Raw genomic sequence first — 19226 nt, forward strand, 5'->3', positions numbered from 1 at the left:
ATTACTGTAATATTTCACCCTTTCTGTTTTCAATAGGAATTGGTAACCAAGAATATATGCTTTGGGGTTAGGCCATCTAGGCTTCCATGCTGGGTCTGTTTATTTCTGTGCTATGTGACCTTGGACCGGTGACACATCTCTTTGTCTCTGTTTCCTCATCCGTACAGTGAGATGGCTTAGTATTTTGTCATGTGCTGGTACACGTGTGTGGAATGAGACAATCTGTACAAAGCCCTTCAAAGAAGGCCTGAGAGAGAAATGCTTTCTATAAATGTTAGCTGTTAGCTGTTTGTTGCCTTTTGCTGCCATCTTGATGGCATCCCTAAAGCTTTTTTCTTTTGGGTTTATTTACTTCCAGGCCTCACTTCCTTTCTAGGTAGATCTGGTGAACTAGCAGCCTGTGGTTCTGATCTGTTCCATTTTGTTTGTCTGCTTCGCACACTTTCTATAATTTTAGTGTTCTTCTCTCTCTGCTCATTTAAAACCATCCTATTAGAGCTTGGACATGTTTGTTTAATTCTCTGGACTTGATTGAAATTCATGATCACAATTAACCTCTTGTGCAGCCTCCTTGAGGCAGCTCAGGGTTCTTTCTCGTGATGGTCTTCAGTTTTCTTGGGACCAATCATCATTAGCATTGGCACCAAGGGGGAATGTAGGAGAAGTGACTCCCCTGTGACTCCTGAGTCTCCGTAAGAGGAATCAAAACTGGGCTTACTCTTTGACCCTGGAGTAGGTCTGGGTCTTAGGATATGATCTAAGGACTAACACTTAATTCTGGGGAGTTGCCTGATACTATTCCTAAGGGGACACTGATGCTGTGTTGGAGTGTGGGGAGATCTCATTGATACTGATGAGGCTTCTTGCTTATTTATTGATTTAGCATGGGAGAAGATCTCCAGTGGGTCAGGAAACAGATTTGTGACATTGACAAGGATTCTGAGGACAATTGCCCTATGGCAGCTGGAACGCTTTAGTTTGAGGACTTTATTGCCAGAAACACCGTGTCATGCATTGACTTGTTTTCTGGGGTTGTGATAACCTACCTTGTTTTAACCTGAGTGACTCTCTCCTAGGAGAGAGAGCTGGACAGACTCCATTTTAGTGTCTTCACTTGCAGTCCCCTTTATCCCCCTTAAGGGAATAACCAGTGCAAGCTGACTCCAAGCACATCCAGGAATGCACCTGCTGATAAGATATAGAGGCAGGGTGTACCAGCAGCTCTTGGGAATGTGCTCGGTGGAAGGCACCTAAAAGCCCCTGCATTTATTTCTTAGTGATAGTTTAAGCCCTTGCACCTGGAACTGTTTATTTTTTGTAACTGCTTCTATAACCAATTAATTTTTTAACTTTTTCCCTGTTCTGCTTCTGTAAAACTGCTTCAGTTAAACTCCCCCTCCCCTATTTAGACCATAGTATAAAAGAGAATGTAGCCCCTTCTTCGGGGCTGAGAGAATTTTGAGCACTAGTTGTCTCTCGGTCACCAGCTAATAAAGGACTCCATAATTTGTCTCAAAGTGTGGCGTTTCTCTATAACTCGCTTAGTTACAACAGGGTCCTTGTTCGTTCTTCACCTATTGTCACCCTGCATTCCTGCGGGAGAGCCCTGCTTAAACACCAGCACATGGGACTTTTTATCTTGCATTCTTGGTGTAAGCAGGTGAGGACCTACTTTTATCTCTCTCTCTGCCTCTCATGCTAAAACAACCAGAAGGCCTTTGGCTTACTTTCATGAGTCCCTAGAAGCCTGTCATCAGAGAGCCAGTCTCACTGCAGTCATGATTTTGGTTTAGCTGCTGGTAAAAGTGTTGCATGAAATGTTGGCCATGGGCCATGCAGAAACAGGAAGAGAGAACACAATAAAGAGATAAAAACACGAACTCTCTGAAGGCAGTTTTAGGGACTTTGCCTTTTTTGTGTGACTTGATATGCACAACAGTCCCATGAAGTGGGTTTTATGTAAGGTCTTCGTATCTCACAGAGAGATGCAGTGCCTCATGGAAGTTCATCCTAGTTGGCGGCACCTTTGTCCAAGGTCTGCACATTATCAGTGCTTCTCATAGCTCCTTTGTGTCCCCTCTCTTTGCAGACAAGACAGTACCACCTCACACATACTGTCCTTGGTGTGGCCTGTGGGGAGGCCACTATGCCTCACCTGACCCTAGGTTAGAGTCAAAGTGACATGGAAAAGGTTCACAGTGGAAGAGAAGCCTCCACAGGTGACAGGGCATGGAAGAAGCCATCAGGCGCTCCAGGGCTGGCTTCAGGAGGCACAGAATGAATTGGGCTCTCACCCAAAAGAGAGAGCTTCAACAGAAAGTGGAAGAGAGAGTATGTCAGAGACAAGCAAGTGAATATAAATGAGCCATGTGATGCTGAGGCAAGCAGGACAAGAGAGCCAGATAAGGGATTCATACTTGAGTGAGGCTGGCCTTGGACTCAACACTTCATGGTCAGGCCCAAGCCATAAAGGTTCCTGATCTACGTAATTGGAGAAGAGCGACAAGAAACACAGAGCATTCAGAGGAGAGCCTGGAATTTATGGAAGTAAAGTCTGTGGGGACACTGCAGCAGCTTTGGTCACTCACCATGAGGAATTGTCATCTTCAGGGGATAAATGAGATGACATAGAACCTTATAGCTTTGTCTAGGAGGAACAGGGCTTATAGACCACTTCAAGGAGATAGAAGAAATTGATCAAAGTCCCGTTAGCTTCTTTAGACATGAAACCTACTGATTTTCATGGTAATATGTATGTGAAGCCCATTTGTAAACTATAAGAAGACAGGAAGAGATTTGGTCATTGGAGAGGGATCACCTGAGGTCTGGAGTTCGAGACCCAGCTCTGCCAACATGGTGAAACCCCGTCTCTACCAAAAATACAAAAATTAGTTGGGCGTGTTGGTGGGCTCTTGTAATTCCAGCTACTCGGGAGGCTGAGGCAGGAGAATTGCTTGAGCCTGGTGGGGCGGAGGTTGCAGCGAGCCGAGATTATGCCACTGCACTCCAGCCTGGGCAACAAGAGTGAAACTACATCTCAAAAAAAAAAAAAAAATTGAACTCCAGGACTGACACAGGCTAGCTCTGGGATGCTAGAAAGTCACCTCTGCCTTTTGTTTCAGCATTCTTAAGAGACTGATAATACCTACTTTATTAATGGATGGACTTGTTGGAAATCAATTGATAGAGAATGTATAAATATACTCGGTAAACGATGAAGCATTTTATAAAATATAACTTCACATTGCACGGATATCCAGTTTTTTTAAATAAAATATGCAGAAAGAACTTATTTTGGTGTGTGATATATTCTAAGATGAGTGGTAATAGCACCTTTTAGTACTTCATTGTGATTTCTGTTCTAGCATATTTGCTCTTAAAACTGAAGAGTAAGGGGGAAAATAAAGATGAAAAGTATGCTTTGATATGTCCAAATGGAGCTTTTCAAAATGTCTCTGATGGACATGGTTAATGTCAGAATGTCGAAATTGAATGTAGATGTCTCAATGTGTTAAATAAAAGCTATCATCCAGCTTAAGAATTATCTCTCACTATAGTAATATCTAACTAGTAGCATTCATAATTATAATCTTTTCTACAATATTTTTGTAAGAAGGTTGATCTTAAAAGTTACACAGTAGCTTTAAATATTTGTGTCTGCCTTGACAACAGAGATCAGTCAAGAAGGCGGCGGGTTTATTTTTCTTTAGGTGGGTAAATATGATAAGATGGATGGTGCATTAAAAAATAAAGAGCAGGATTTCTCCAAGCTGATTTACATATTGATTACTTAAATTACTACTTAATTTAGTGCCTGCTAATAAACTGCGCCTTGGAAATGTTTCCCAAGCATTTATTGGCTGCAGTAATTCTACCTACAGTGTATGCAGATCACAGCCTCATTAAATATTAATGTGCTCATGAATTGTTAATAGAACGTTAATGTGAAATACAAGAGAATGTGCTCGCTGGGAGCTGGGAGCTGATGAAAACTACCTGTCTTCTGTCTTCTCTTTATGTTCTGTCTTCTGGTTCTGTTTCTTTTTTTCAGTTCATTTCTCCCATCATCAGGAGCTTCAGATTTGCTCTCTGATCTGGCTGTCTCAGATACAAAATATTTAGAGGGGAAATAAAATTCACTGATTAATGGAACTTATTCTCCCCTCCCGCTTTCCAGAATGGGAATTTCTGGTTAGAACCAGAATGGTTTCCCTGAAAAGGAAAAGGCTGAGTGAAATGAAACTGTCTGTGCTTGGGCAGACTGAGTGCATATGTTTTGGGGAGGCCAGCCCACTGCCCAGCTCACCTCAGTGGGCTCTGACCTTCATCTCTATCCGGAATGTTCTTTCTCACATACCTTGACATAGCAAGGTCTTTCTCATCGTTTGATTCTCAATAGTCCGAGAACCTTCTTTGATCACCTGGTTATCTAAACTCCCCTCCCCAAGCATTCCCTGTTACTCTCTGTCACTCAACAAGTTATTTTTTATTTTCATAGCACTTGCGATAAACTGTAACTACCTCTTTTGTTTTTGTGTCCTTCAATTAGAATGAATGCTTAATGAGGTCAGGGCCCTTGTCTATTTTATGGGACTCAGCCATCTTCCTGGTAGATAATAGGTGCTCAATTAATACTGTTGACTAAGTGAATAAAACACCTGTCCCTGCCACTGAAGAGTTCATATTCTGTAGAGGTGACAGAACAGTGAGTCACTGCACAGCATCATTGTAGATGCTACTGAGAGATGATCATTCAAAGTGGTGTAGCTATTAAGGAAGTCCCAGACAACTCTTACTGGAGATGAGTTTTGGAGAGGAAGCTTTAGACATGGATAAAGTTCCATAACTTGAGAGTTTTGTTATTTTGTTTTGCTTTTATTTAATCTGTGTGTAGAGTAATTCCCTTAGTTGAGAGTGATAGGAACATCTCAAATTAGCTTAAGAAAAGAGGATGATTTATTAGACGGACAAAAAGATTTTCAGAGGAGGGACTGAGCAACCAAAGGGGAAAGACAGGGAAGTAGTTGTGCTGTAGGAACAGGGGGACCAGTAGGAATAGGTGGAACCAGTCTCAAACACTTCTAAGTCTCTTGCTGTCTCTCGTCTCTGTTTTACTTTGCATTTTAGTTTTATTTTCTTTTTTCTAAGGGCCAACATCCTGGTAACTCCTAAGTGCACACCCCAGGGGCACTGTCAGCATAGTTGAGCCAGTATTCATTCATTCATTCATTCTTTCTCTCTCTCTCTCTCTCTCTTTCTTTCTTTCTTTCTTTTCTTCCTTCCTTCCTTCTTTTCTTTCTTTCTTTCTTTCTTCCTTTCTTTCTCTCTTTCTCTCTCTCTTTCTCTCTTTCTTGAGGTGGAGTCTCACTCCGTCACTCAGGCTGGAGTGCAGTGGCACTATCTCAGCTCACTGCAACCTCCGCTTCCCGGGTTCAAGTGATTCTCCTGCCTCAGCCTGCGCCCTAGCTGCAATTAAAGGCACCTGCCACCGCACCCAGATAGTTTTGTTTTTATTTTTAGTAGAGATGGGGTTTTGCCATGTTGGCCAGGCTGGTCTCCAACTCCTGACCTCCAATGATCCGCCCGCCTTGGCCTCCCACAGTGCTGGGATTACAGACGTGAATCACCATACCTGGCCCCAGTTTTTCTCTTAGTATGAAGTCTCAGGGAAGGACTCTGATTGGTCCATCATGTTACATTTTCCAGGCATGATTTATTCAACTGATGCCAGAGGGTAAGATCTTGTAAGAATAGAATATGGACTTCCTTGGAAAATATCCTATTGAAGTTTGAGATTGAAGTCACAGAAGGAGTTACTATTCCCAAAAAAAGAGGACAGAAATTGTAGGACAAGAGAGTTGTTTGGTCACTGAAGTAAAAAAGTCTTTATTGTACTATTCCAAAACACTCTCCACAGGCTTCTCTGTGTAAATGGGAACCAACAAGCAAAATATCCTCTTACAGGGTTGAAGAGGGTTGTCAAAGATTTGGGGGGGAAAAATGAGACTTTTCAGTCCTGTATACTTGGAGTACTATTTTGTCCTGGCCCCAAGAGTCTTCGTTTAGGGATCTGAAGTGGATCTATGTATTCATCTATTGGAATGAAGTTGATATTCTTGATGTTTTCCACAATTGAATTTCCTTTCTAATCTGTTCCCTTTCCCATTACAGATTGTGCTTGAGAACAGTAGCCGAGAAGACAAGCATGAATGTCCCTTTGGCCGCAGTAGTATAGAGCTGACCAAGATGCTATGTGAGATCTTGAAAGTGGGCGAGTTGCGTAAGTATACTTATTTCCTACATGGGTGTGAAGATGGCAGAGTCCCAGCTTCCAGGGTTGTGCCCCTACCTGTACGAAGAAATCCCAAGACGCCGACAGCTTCTTATAGTCATCACTATGGACAGGTTGATGATTATTTGGCTCAGGATTACAGCATACATACTTTTTCATGTCTGGTCTGGAAGTAAATGTGATTAAAACCTATGGGAATGGAGAAATTTGCAGATAATTGTGGCTGAGTTTCAAATATCATGAAAATGAGTACATATTAAAACAGGCTTGCTTCTGTTCAGGAAAAAAAAAAAATCTCTGGATTTCTTTTTTAAAATTCCAGTTTATAACCTACCAGTGGATCATTTTCTTTTCTTTCTTTCAAAGCAGTTTTTCTCTATAAGGAAAAATTGAATACCTTAATGAAATTCCCTTGCTCCCAGTGTTTCTGTTGTTTGGAATACTTTCTCTAAGAAAGAAGAAATTATTAAAGAAAATGGGTAGCTGAAAATGAAAAATGTGGTCAGCAATATTTTTATTGCTCTTTTTCTTATATCACAAAATTTATGAGAGTACATACAGAAAAAGGATGATAATTTTCTTGCCTTTCGTTCATTGGCGTAATTTGGCTTTAATCTACGAAGGTGGATGTGATTTAACCTGTCCCCATTATCATTGTCGATGTTGAACCTTCTTAAAGTGGTTTACTTCCATTCCATCCAACATCTAGAAGCCAGCACACATATAAATCTTTCCTCACAGGCTTAATAACATGAGCACCAGAAAAGACTGTTTATACCAGAAGAATGTTGGGGTGTTTGGTATTACTGTGAAAACATAAATATTCAGTTGCCTGCTCGAGAGCTTAAAATAATGGCCTGAAATGATTAATGGGAGGAATCTGATGATTACAGTGGAAAGAGAGTTATGTTTTATTTACAGTGTAGAACTGACTATAGGTGCTGCTGAAATAAACTAGAAAATTTGATACTTAGTAAGGAAAAATACTAAGAAATTGAGCCTGGTTGGCCAAGTGGAAAACTTTATCATCTTCCAGTATGGGCTCATGGGAGGAAGCAGCTGATGATGACATGGAACATGAGCATTTTTGCATTGGAACAGTAGCAGTGTAACCTGAGAGATCTCTGCATTCATCTACTCTGGTTTACAGCTCACCAAATGTGAAGATTTCTGTCTATGTGGATCCTTGACTTGAGTTATCCTTCTTACTCCCTAATTACACTAACTCGCTGAGATGTCAGTCTGCAGTATTGCTTACTGTTTACTCAGCTTAAGGATGTAAGTCCTAAATCAAACAAATCCTGCTGAATTCCTCCGTGTGATAACTGTGACTGTTTCATGTTTATCTCAATTTCGTGGGGGAAATTGGTGAAAGTTGCTGGCTGGAAAGCATGTCTGGACCATCTGGGAGTTAATTTTCAGGAACTGGAGTGAGTAGTGGTGTTCTACCAGGCAGGTGTTTCTGTGTCCAAGGTACTGCTCTGCACTGCCCTTCATTGTCCCCTCCTTTCTGATGACAACCTTTGGCTGTTTATGCTCATCTTGATGGCAGCAGAAGGCCCACTCTCCATGTGTACCTTCACTCGTGTTCTATGACATGCCGTGCCCAGCTATCTGCTCTTCTCCTTTGCCCAAGGGACATATGTCTGTCCTGCTAAAAGTAAACACATAAGAGTGATCTGGTGTAGGAGGTAGAGATTGCTGGGAATAGAGGGGAACTGAGTTCAACTCTGCTACTTAGGGCCTTGTGTCCCTGAGTGAATTACTCAAAAACCGCACTGTGCTCCTACACCTCCAGGTTCTCTCCAGAGCAGAATGTCTAGAAATGGATTGGTAGTATTTTGGGTGATGATTTGCGTAGTTGTGTTCATTTTCTGGCTGAAATTGCAGTGATCTCAGTGAGAAGAGCTCTATGGAAACAGCTTGTATTCAACTTGGGGGAAATAGCTTGGAAGAGATGGCTGAATTCCAGAGCAGGTGCAGGCAGGGTAAACATGACCCTGATGTGGGCTGGCCTCTGGGTCAGTGGGTCCCCATCCAGTGGGCAGAGGGGACCTCAGCTGGCAAGAGTCTGGGCAGGTAGTCTTCCACAGGTGAATGTTCATTTTGTGCTTGGGGATGGGGTGGGGACAGAATAGGGGATAGGGCTTGACCTCTGGCAGGTGTAGAGTGGCACTCCTGGCCTTTCGAGGACCTGGTGGTCAATCCAGGATCAGGGCAGAACTCCATTTGTGGGCTGAAATAACAGAGTGGAGATGAAGGCAAACACCTCGCGGGTCCCTGGAGGTGCCACAGATGCTCTTCGTGCACTGAAGACTATTCCATCTCCCACCTTCTGATGGAGAGAAGACTCCCAACATTCTGCCACAACTCACTCAGGCCTGGTTTCTACATTGAGACTGGGCTTGGACAGCTGAGGCCTGGCATTGTCAAAGCAGTCTCTCTTCACCTAAGATGACAAACACATATATTAATTTGTTCAATGAAAATCTATCCAGTACTTACAACATTCCACAGACTATGAGGGACACTGCAGGTACAAAGGAACCAGATGTGGTCCTTGTCCCTGAAGGAGTTCAGAAAACTTCCTATACACTTCAGAAAGTGGGAGAATGAGCTGGGACTGATACTTTTCCTATGAGTTTTGTCATTATGTTTTTTAACACATGCCCATCATCTGTCCTGAAAAATAATTTCCCCAATGTTGTGATAGTCATAAGTTTAAGTTTTTAGTTTGACTTGTCGCTTGCCATCATCTGCAAAGCCCATTCTGGAAATTTGTCAAGGCTTACAAAAAACATTCATGTTTCTGAAGCCTACATGCCCAAATGAGTTGTTTTCTGCTCATAAAATATTAAAGGATTGTTACATTCTGATTGAATGCTAGACATCAAATGATAAAACACCCTGTGGTAAGAGCAAAATTGGTTTTGAATGGATTGCTTTTTGCCCATTGCCATATTAAATAAGTTACTAATATGCAAAGCTAATCTGAATACACCCTTATGTTGAAAGAAATGCCTATTTTTCTTCTGAGGAAAATTAGATTTACACACAAATCTATCTTCAATTGGTTTGTATATGTCTGTTTTTCTCCATTCCTAAGTTCATGGTTCTGAGCACTTCTCAGATTTGTGTTAATAATTAACCTTGAAGACCATGGTCACTTTAGTTCTATAAGCAAGTGCTAAGACCAAAGAAGTACTCAATTAAAAATCTAACTGCTGGAGAGAAAGGATGTTTACAAAAGTAGAAAGATCCAATTTTCTAGAAAGCGTTTCTCTTTTGATTTTAATTTTTGGTCTCTTGAGGAAACCCACTTCTGCAATACCAATTATATTTTGGTGTCTAAAGCAAACATATTAATGTTCAATTAATTACTGATATCAAATATTTATGTTCAGTTTTCTAAGGTTGCTTTAAAAAAAACAACAACACTATTTTCCTGCTTCCCAATTATTGACATTGCAAGAAGCAAATGTTACCTCTAATAGCGTGGTCCAAAATAATGTCTATTTACATTCTCAGAGCACTTAGTCAAGGTTATTCAGTTGAAGGCTGTAACACTCTCAGGAGTTAATCAAGAGCAATGGCATCTATATTTATTAGTGAAGGGAAGACTTACTTACACCTACTGCATAATGTCTGAGTTTACTGAGCTCAAACTGGAATTTAGGAAGCCAAAAAAAAAAAAAAAGACAGTGTAGAAAGAGGCAAGAAAGTAGAGTGATTGCATTTGGGCATCTGAATGACCCATCTTAGAATCACAGCTCAGTCACTGGCTGTATGCCTTGAGAATGTTTCTTCTGTATTCTGAGCCGCTGGTTCCTTATTTATGAGATAAAGATAATAGATGCTGCGCACAGTCGGTTGGAGCCTTAAATGAGATAATGGGTGTTGTCCTAGTTAGAAGATGAGTAATTTTGGCACTGGATGTGGTGGCTCACGCCTGTAATCCTGGCATTTTGGGAGGCCGAGGCGGGCAGATCACAAGGTCAGGAGATCGAGACCATCCTGGCTAACACAGTGAAACCTATCTCTACAAAAAATACAAAATTTGCCAGGCACAGTGGCGGGTGCCTGTAGTCCCAGTTACTTGGGAGGCTGAGGCAGGAGAATGGCATGAACCCAGGAGGCGGAGCTTGCAGTGAGCTGAGATTGTGCCACTGCACTCCAGCCTGGGCGACAGAGCAAGGCTCTGTCTCAAAAAAAAAAAAAAAGAATATGGGTAATTTTTTTGCAAGTGATAGAACCTCACTCTCCATGAGTAAACTGAAAGTTAGGTGAGGAGGGTGCTGTGGCATAAATGACAGCTGGATCTAGGGCCTGGAACAACATCTGTTGTTTCTTTATCTTCTATATATTGGCTAAAAGTTTTCTTTTTAACCTGCTCTATTTATGGGGTTCTTTTGTGAGCAAGACATATTTTCTCTTAGTTTCAATTTCAAAAATTACAAAGAAGAATACTTAGGGACCTGGATGTGGTCACATATCCCCATAGCCTGGATTGGATAATTGGCAGCCCCAGTCAGAAGAACAAGATTGAAGATTGAGGGATGATATGGTTTGACTGTGTCCCCACCCAAATCTCATCTTGAATTGCAGCTACCATAATTCCCACGTGTTATGGGAGGGACCCAGTGGGAGATAACTGAATCGTAGGGGTGGTTTCCCCTGTGCTGTTCTCATGGTACTGAATAAGTCTCATGAGATCTGATGGTTTTATAAGGGGAAACCCCTTTTGCTCCATTCTCATTTTGTCTTGCCTGCCGCCATGTAAGACTTGCCTTTTGCCTTCCACCATGATTGTGAGGCCTCCCCAGCCACGTGGCACTGTGAGTCCATTAAACCTCTTTTTCTTTATAAATTACCCAGTCTTGGGTATGTCTTTAGCAGCAGCGTGAAAACAGACTATTTCAAGAAAGGAGCAAGTCTTCAAAAGGAGAGGTATATTTGTGTGTGCAGGATCAGTGAGAGTGGAGGGGGCAGGGAGTGGTGCCCTTACAGAAGACAGGAAGCATAGCACAGATGAATACACATGCACTTATTGTCAATGTGAAGTCATTAAGAAGATGCCCAGCTCCTAGCTGGGGAAAAAGAAATGGTAGCTGTTTTTTATTGTTATTAAAGCACTTGTCCTGAAAGAAATAATAAATTGTTGGCTGGGCATGGTGGCTCACGCCTGTAATCCCAGCACTTTCAGAGGCTGAGGCGGGTGGATCACCTGAGGTCAGGAGTTCAAGACCAGCCTGGCCAACATGGTGAAACCCCATCTCTACTAAAAATACAAAATTAGCCAGGCATGGTGGTGCATGCCTGTATTCCCAGCTACTCAGGAAGCTGAGGCAGGAGAATCACTGGAACCCAGGAGGCAGAGGTTGCAGTGAGTCAATATTGCCCCATTGTACTCCAGCCTGGGCGACAAGAATGAAACTCTGCCTCAAAAAACTAAAAATATAAGTAAATAAATACATTTTTGATGAGTGCCAGGAATACTTGATTTCTGGTACAAATGGATCAATTACTCTCTTTTGAATAGGTAGAACCTTACCCAATTATATTCCAATGTCAGGTAGAGCTAAGATATTTTATTTTCCTCACTCATTCATTTATTCACTTAATAACTGTAGGGCTTCTCTATGAGTGAGGATCAGGGTCACTGCGGACATGGATTTAGAACCCATTCTCCATCCTCAGGCAGCTCACACTAACTGGAGGGTCCTTCACACAAATAAATGATTATAAAACATTTTTCCATTTGTAACATTACATTTGAATCACATTCATATCTCTGGGAGGCAATACTTCATTCCTTCTGTTTGTGAAGAACTGGCAGGGCTGGGGAAAGGAGAGTCTTGCAAGGTGTGATAGAGAAGAAGAGATGCCTGCATGTGGGGTTCACAAAGACAAAGAGATATCAGGCAGGTATGGCTGTGTGGATGGTGGGAGGCGGCTGTTGAAAATTCCAGGCAGTGAGAAATGGTAGGCTACAGAAGACCAGGAGGTTCAAGGGATTCTAGTTCCATGTAGTTAATGCAGAGGGTTTGAGGGAGGAAGCAAAGGGCAGAGGTGCTGGCAGAAGCAGTTGTCAGATCACAAGCATTTGCCATGCAGAGAGTTTTGACTTTACCTTACAGGCAGTAGAAACCAATAGAAGGATTTTAATAATGAAAAGAAATGTCCCAGTTTTGGGCATAACACGCTAGAATTAGATTATATTTTCTGGGTGTGACAGAACTTGTGAGCATGATGGTGTACAGGCTCACCCCAGTCCTGGCCTAATAATGCAGCAGTTAGGACAATTCAGCTACAAATAGTAGAAATCTCAACTCAAAATGTCCTGCCAAGAACATGTATTGCGTAAGTCCAGAGTTGCATAGATCCTAGAGCTGGTTAGCATACCTGTCCGGTGATGTAATTAGGGACCCAAGTTATTTTCATCTTTCTGTTCTGTGTCTGGTAGCAAGATGATGGCTACCTTCACATAGTCAGAGGAACAAGAGGCCATCTCTTCCGGTGGATCTCTTTTAGGTGTGTAGAAGTGTTTTTGGAAGACTTTCAGCACACTTTCTCTCATGTTTTCTTGGCTGACATTTTGGCCTGTGATTGTGCCTAGCCCAGCCATGGACAGGGAATGGGATTGTCCAGAGGTTGGATTAGCCGTTACCCATTACCCATTAGAATAACATACCTCTCCTGAGTATGTTATATGACCACAGGATGTTAGATATCTAAAGAAAACTGGAGTTCTGTTAAGATGGGAGAAATAATTACTTGAAACCCTTAACTCTGTCTCTTTACAGTCTTTTCTGCAGTGTCCTTACTGATGCAGAAAACCATAACAAATTGAAGCCAGATTACAGTCATCTGTCACTTTGTCTTCATTGAGAATTGGGGAAATGCACTAGTATCTTTTTAAATGCAGCAATATCAAAGATTGCAGAAAAATGGAAATTGAGGTTTGATTATAATGCATTTCTTCCTTCATCGCTAAGATGCTAGGGCTCCACTGCATTACTGTCCTTTTAGCAAATGGATATTTCCACTTCTTTAGTTATACTTTTGTGTGGGGGTTATTTTCAGGTGTATTTTGAAGAACGGAATGGACATACATTTGTGATTGAAGCCTTGAAACAGTTTTGCCAAATTCACCTGTTTGACCATTTGTAATTAGATTACAATTTAATAACTACTTCTCTATTTTTTTAAAAAAAGAAAGCAAGAAAGAAACCTACATTACACACTATGAAAATGTTCACCATTTCCTTACTTTGTCTTTCCATGGCAATATTTATTATAAAACACCAGTGGTGCTGAGTGGAGCACCTTGTATAATTCATCACCCAGACACCTCTGCTTTAGCAAGTAAAAATAACACAGATGAGCAACCTGAAGCACTGTTTGGAGTGCAGCAGCAATTAGAATAGACACTTAACTTTGGGACATTGGTGTTTTCGTACCTTGAGAAGTACCATCCATCACTTTCATTCTTGGGGAAAACATTCTGGCTAAAGAAAACTCAAGAAAATTAGCTTTTAACTATTAAATCTCCTAAGGACCTTTTTTTTTTTCTCCAAATACGAGCTTGTACTCTTGCTTATGCAAAGTGGAATGCTCTCAGATCTTGATTCTGCCCTGAATTTTCACATTCTACTCTTATATTCTATTTCAACCTTAAGTTTAAAGTAAAACAAACAAATGTTCTAAAGCCTAACTTTGACATTAGGAAGTTGCAGACACTTTTGGTCTAAATTAAAATCATCATAGGAGAGAGCATAAAAGTCATTTGAAGGTGATTGTTTTAAATAATTATAAAACTAATAGTGGGATTTATAATAGCATTCTCCAAGGCAGGAGAGAACTTCATGTAAACTTCTTGCATTCAGAATCAGAAGCCCTTGTGATAGGCGTAGTTGATATGAGGACTTTTGCCATGATGGTTAACCTTCATCTTGCCCCTTACTATCCCCATCTGTAACATGGGGATATCATCATCATCATCAGTCATCATCCTCATCATTCTCATCTGAGAATCAGGTGAGGCAATGTTAGTTAAAGTGCTTTGTTAACTGTAAAATGCCATATTTGTGGAAGAAATAAATTAACTTGAATATGCACAAGCTTAGAGATACCAAGATGCATCTTTCAGCAAAGCCAACTGTTTCTGTGCATTTTGTGGGTATCCTAAGAATCTGAAGTTCTGTGGTGCTTTGTCTGTGTTTCAGAAGGCAGTATTTGGAGATACTTCTGAAATTGCAGTAAAATGTTCATCCCCATAGGAAGTGGCTACAGAGAGCAACTAAACTTGGCAGTTTTAAAGGAGAAGGAGACTATAACAAGCACATCTCAATTATAAATGGATGAAAATAATATTTATCGTAGACTTTTTAAGGACTTACTCCTTTTTACATTATTTCTGAAAAGATATAGCTGGCCCTAATCAGCATCCATTCCTGTTGTCTCTTAGAGGTCATGGCTAAGAGGTGAGCCTGGTAGATTTGCCCAAGCTGGTAATGAGAGATGCAGACCTGTTGAAAGGCACAGGCTCCCATTGTCTTCTTACGCCTTATAGAAACACTTCTGGTTCATCTCAAGTGTCGGTTTTGGGTGACCGTTCTGATTCCTCACCTCACCCTCACTGTGGGAGGGCATTACAGCCCCCTCAGAACTCCTGTAGCACTTTATCTTGTCTCTTTGTTATGCTTTCTACTGTTTATTAATACATACTCTTCTCTTTTTCTTTCATTCCTGGCCTCACTTCCCCTAAAAATTGGGGTGGTTTCTGGGAAACCTTGAAGATAATAAAAAGTAATGATAAATGGTAAAAACCAGGGCAAATAAAAAGTAAAATGAAAACATGGATGATGAATGTTAGCAAAGTACATGTTACAAAAGCCTTTGCATTTGCCAGCAGTGGACACTGAATTTGGCACAAATATTCATTTGTCTCAGGGAAGCAAGAGGAGCTTGAAAATATGAAACAGGTCAGTGCTCCATCTCACATGAGTAAGCTCAATGTGAAAACCCAGATGCTAATTTCAATTTAAACCCAATAATGTTAAAATAGTATTTCATAATATTTAATACATTCATTAAAGATTATGGACTAGGACACATTCTTATCATTAAAAAAAAAAAATCTGCCAGAAAGTGACAAGCTGGCATCATTCTTAAAATGAAGATACCAAAACAGCTTTCCCATCAAAAACTGAGACTAAACTGGGATGCTATATCATGCTGATATTATTCACCGTTACTATTTCTCCTTGATCTGGAAAACTTACAAACACATTAGACGTAGAGTTCATCGATAGAAACAAATATTTTAAACTGTAGGTAATAAGACTTTCTATCCCTGAAGAAGCAAAGGATAAGCTAATGTGGTTTAGAAGAGTAGCTAGATAGTGAATAAACAAAACTTAGTAGATTTTCCATATGTCAGCAATAATTATAAAATGGAAAGAAAGATTATTTAACAGTAGCAATGAAAATGTAAACTACTTTGGAATAATCCCAATGGAAAACATCTTGGAAACTTAGGTGAAGAAAATTGTAAGACTTTACCAAGATATACAATAGACATTTCAAATAAATAGAGAAGCAAAATGTTTTCTTCGTGGTTAGAAAACAATGTGAAAAAGATGCAAGTTCCTCTACATTAGTGGACAGGCTCATATCACATTCCAAATTACCACTGGGAATTAGGGTGGAAACTTCACAGAATGACTCTAGACTTCATTTGAAAGAATAAGGGTATGAGAATTGGTAAGAGAGAATTGATATAAAGAATAGCCATAGAAAAATAATGTAAATAAAAATATATTTTTAAAACATTTTTTTTTTGGCAAGAAAGTTCAAAGATTTCCTTCTTTTTTTTTTCATGGAGACAGGATCTCACTCTATTGCCCAGGCTGGAGTGCAGTGGTGCGATCTCGGCTCACTGCAACCTCCGCCTCCTGGGTTCAAGCGATTCTCTTGCCTCAGCCTCCTGAGTACCTGGGATTACAGGAATGCACCACCACACTGGGCTAATTTTTGTATTTTTAGTAGAGATAGGTTTTCGCCATGCTGGCCAGGCTGGTCTCAAACTCCTGACCTCAAGTGATCCGCCCACCTCAGCCTCCCAAAGTGCTGGGATTACAGGTGTGAGCCACTGCACCCGCCCAAAATAACTCATTCACCCAGGTTCATCTATAGTTATGTCAACATTTTGCCATATATGTTTTATCATTCACCCTCTTTTTCTCTCTTTCTCTTCACACACACACACACACACACACACACGCACACACAGAGTCATGTATTGTTACAAAAATGTTTCTTTTAGCCAAAAAAATTGTTTTAAAAAATATAACTTGAAGAAAAATTCAAAATAGAAGTATTTTAAATGAGTTCTAACTCTGGCCTCTTGTGTCTGAAAGAGCAAAAGTTGCTGGAGCCCTGCCTGGCAGGAGGCTTGCCCGGGAGGGCTGTGGAGGAGGAAGGGACTCTGCTGTCACAGAGCGAGGCTCCATCTGGAAGTGGTGTCCGGAGCCTGGCTGAGCACCTCTGCTTGCCCTTAGAGATCTGAGAGAGACTCACTGCCGCCTAGTTCTTCCCAAAGCAGGTCAACGGTGTTGCTGTCAGGGACCTTCCTTGGATGAAACTTACATCCACTTTCCCTTCTGGTCTTTTCCAATGCTAGTGGATGTCGTTTTCCTAAAATCCCAGTGGTTATATACATGAGGAAGTTTAAATTCAGGATACAAGCATCTTATAGCAGGAGAAACATCATAAAACAAAATCACAAATGTAACAGGATTCCAATCAATGACGGAGGCCATTTGCAGGATGGCATCATCACGTCTCATCAGTAAAATGAGTATCAAAGTGACTAGTCTCATTCCAAAGGTGTAAAGTGCAAAAAACATCTTTTCCTAGTTCCAGAGATGCCAGTCTCTTCTAAATCTCAAGCTTGGACCCACGGGTTATTTTTTTTTTCCAAAGCAGTAATCACCGTCATCAGCATTTCTTGTAGGATCATGATGTACCAGGCCATACCCTTCAAAGTCCTCATAAGTTGTAAAAGTAGAATATTAGTATGGAAGGCAGCATGAAATTGGAGGGAAAGTATAAGCAGAATGCTAGAAGATTCTAATAGTAAAATAAACTAATCTCACTAAAATAAAGTAAAACAACAGAAATCAGGATGTCAAATTGCACTGAAAAGATGACGAAATGCTAACTGTAAAGTTTTCAAAACCAAAATATACATGAGTGAAACAAACAAGTGGAAAAAAAATAAAAAAATAGAAGCATACCCACAGCTAAAGTCTTTAACACACTTTTTGCAGACACTGTGGCTTCCTACAGTGTCAGTTTTTCCCTCAGAGAGTCTGCAGTAGTTAGGGGAGCAGCTGAGGACAGAAAGCTCTAGAATGCTTTTATTTCTCATCCTTAACCTGGAGCCTTTGGTTGTAAAGATTTACCTGGTGGTTGGAGTAGATTAGAAGGTTGATGCCAATCAGGTCTCCCAGCCTTGGGCACTTGAACTTCAATCAAAAACCACTTGCTGATTTTGGCTGGGCACAATGGCTCACACCTGTAATCCAACCACTTTGGGAGGCTGAGGCAGGCAGATTACATGAGGTCAGGAGTTTGAAACCAGCCTGGCCGACATAGTGAAACCCTCGTCTCTACTCAAATACAAAAATTAGCCAGGTCTGCTGGTGGGAGCCTGTAATCCCAACTACTTGGGAAGCTGAGGCTGGAGAATCGCCTGAATTCGGGAGGCAGAGGTTGGAGTGAGCCAACATCATGCCACTGCACCCCAGCCTGGGCAACAGAGTGAGATTCCATCTCAAAAAAAAAAAAAAAACAAACAAAAAATGAATTTGCTTTTTTAAAAAGAGGGAGACCACTGCCATTTATTGGATGCTTTCTATGTAACAGAGAATTCCCAGAGTCAATAATAAGCACATGTTACCTCTGTTAACCCCTGCAACATCTCCATTTACAGATAAGAAACCTGAGATGAAGGGAGAGGTTAAGTAGACTGCAGTGATGCAGGTATTAAATGGAGTGAATTATTGTGAGATTCTCCTGTGCTGTTTGCCGTTAACTATGGTGCAATGCTATCACCCACTGCTTTCACTTTCTTTGTAAATATCCTGTCTTCCTTACAGACTGTAAGCCCTTTGAGGACTAGACTCATAGTGAATTCATCTTCCATCTTAACTTCTAGCCCAGTGTTTTACATGTAGTCTGCATTTAATAAGCATTTGTTGCATGAATAGAGTAGCTTTCTGTTTGCTTCAGGGTCAGTTCCAAAAATATTCTTCAGACATTGCTAAATTTTTAATAAACTTTGCATTTTACACTGAAACCTCTCAAACGACATTCTTGTTTTCTTCTAAAATAAGTGAGAATGAGTTATACTAAAGGTCTCTTCTTCATCCCTCTCCCTCCCCCTCCTCCTCAGGGTAATTTGGTTGAGAAGGCCCACTGAGTCCAAATTTGAATTAGAAAATATCAACACTACAGTATGTTCCCCCAAGAGGAAAAAAAAAATAATCTATTTTCAATCGTGTGTTTCAGAACACACAGCTGTGTGACTTCCTAATTTATTATATCCCCAACTGCCTCCAGACAGCTCTCAGCTTGCTGCTTTTTTTCTACCCACTCGCGCTCTATGGGAAATGGGTTCGACTTTAACCAGCACAGAGTTCAATCTCTGTTCTAGGCAGGACTCCAGTGAGGACTCCGAGAGGCCAGTAAACAGCACTTCTCCAAAGATGCCTCCTCCTCAGCAGGTGCACCTATCCACCAGGACTTGATGGGAGCCAGGTCCCCTCAGATGGTGGCTGTAGGAAGCCAGGCTATCAGGGGCAGCTCCAGCTGGCAGGTCTTCTGGCTGCCTGTCTCTCTGGAGTGAGTTCGCTCTCTTCCTCCCAGA

General features: G+C 41.0%; 1 protein-coding gene across 6 annotated transcripts in view; it reads left to right on the top strand.

Annotated features, from left to right (window-relative positions):
- ELMO1 (engulfment and cell motility 1) overlaps window positions 1-19226 on the top strand; it is a 593731-nt gene that overhangs the window by 336669 nt on the left and 237836 nt on the right. For all 6 annotated transcript variants that reach the window (XM_024249296.2, XM_054558906.2, XM_024249299.3 and 3 more), the window contains 1 exon segment: window positions 6172-6280. In XM_024249296.2, the coding sequence (XP_024105064.1) occupies window positions 6172-6280 (109 nt within the window).

The sequence above is a fragment of the Pongo abelii genome, chromosome 6, assembly GCF_028885655.2.
Source record: "Pongo abelii isolate AG06213 chromosome 6, NHGRI_mPonAbe1-v2.0_pri, whole genome shotgun sequence".
Classification (NCBI taxonomy): Eukaryota; Metazoa; Chordata; class Mammalia; order Primates; family Hominidae; genus Pongo; species Pongo abelii.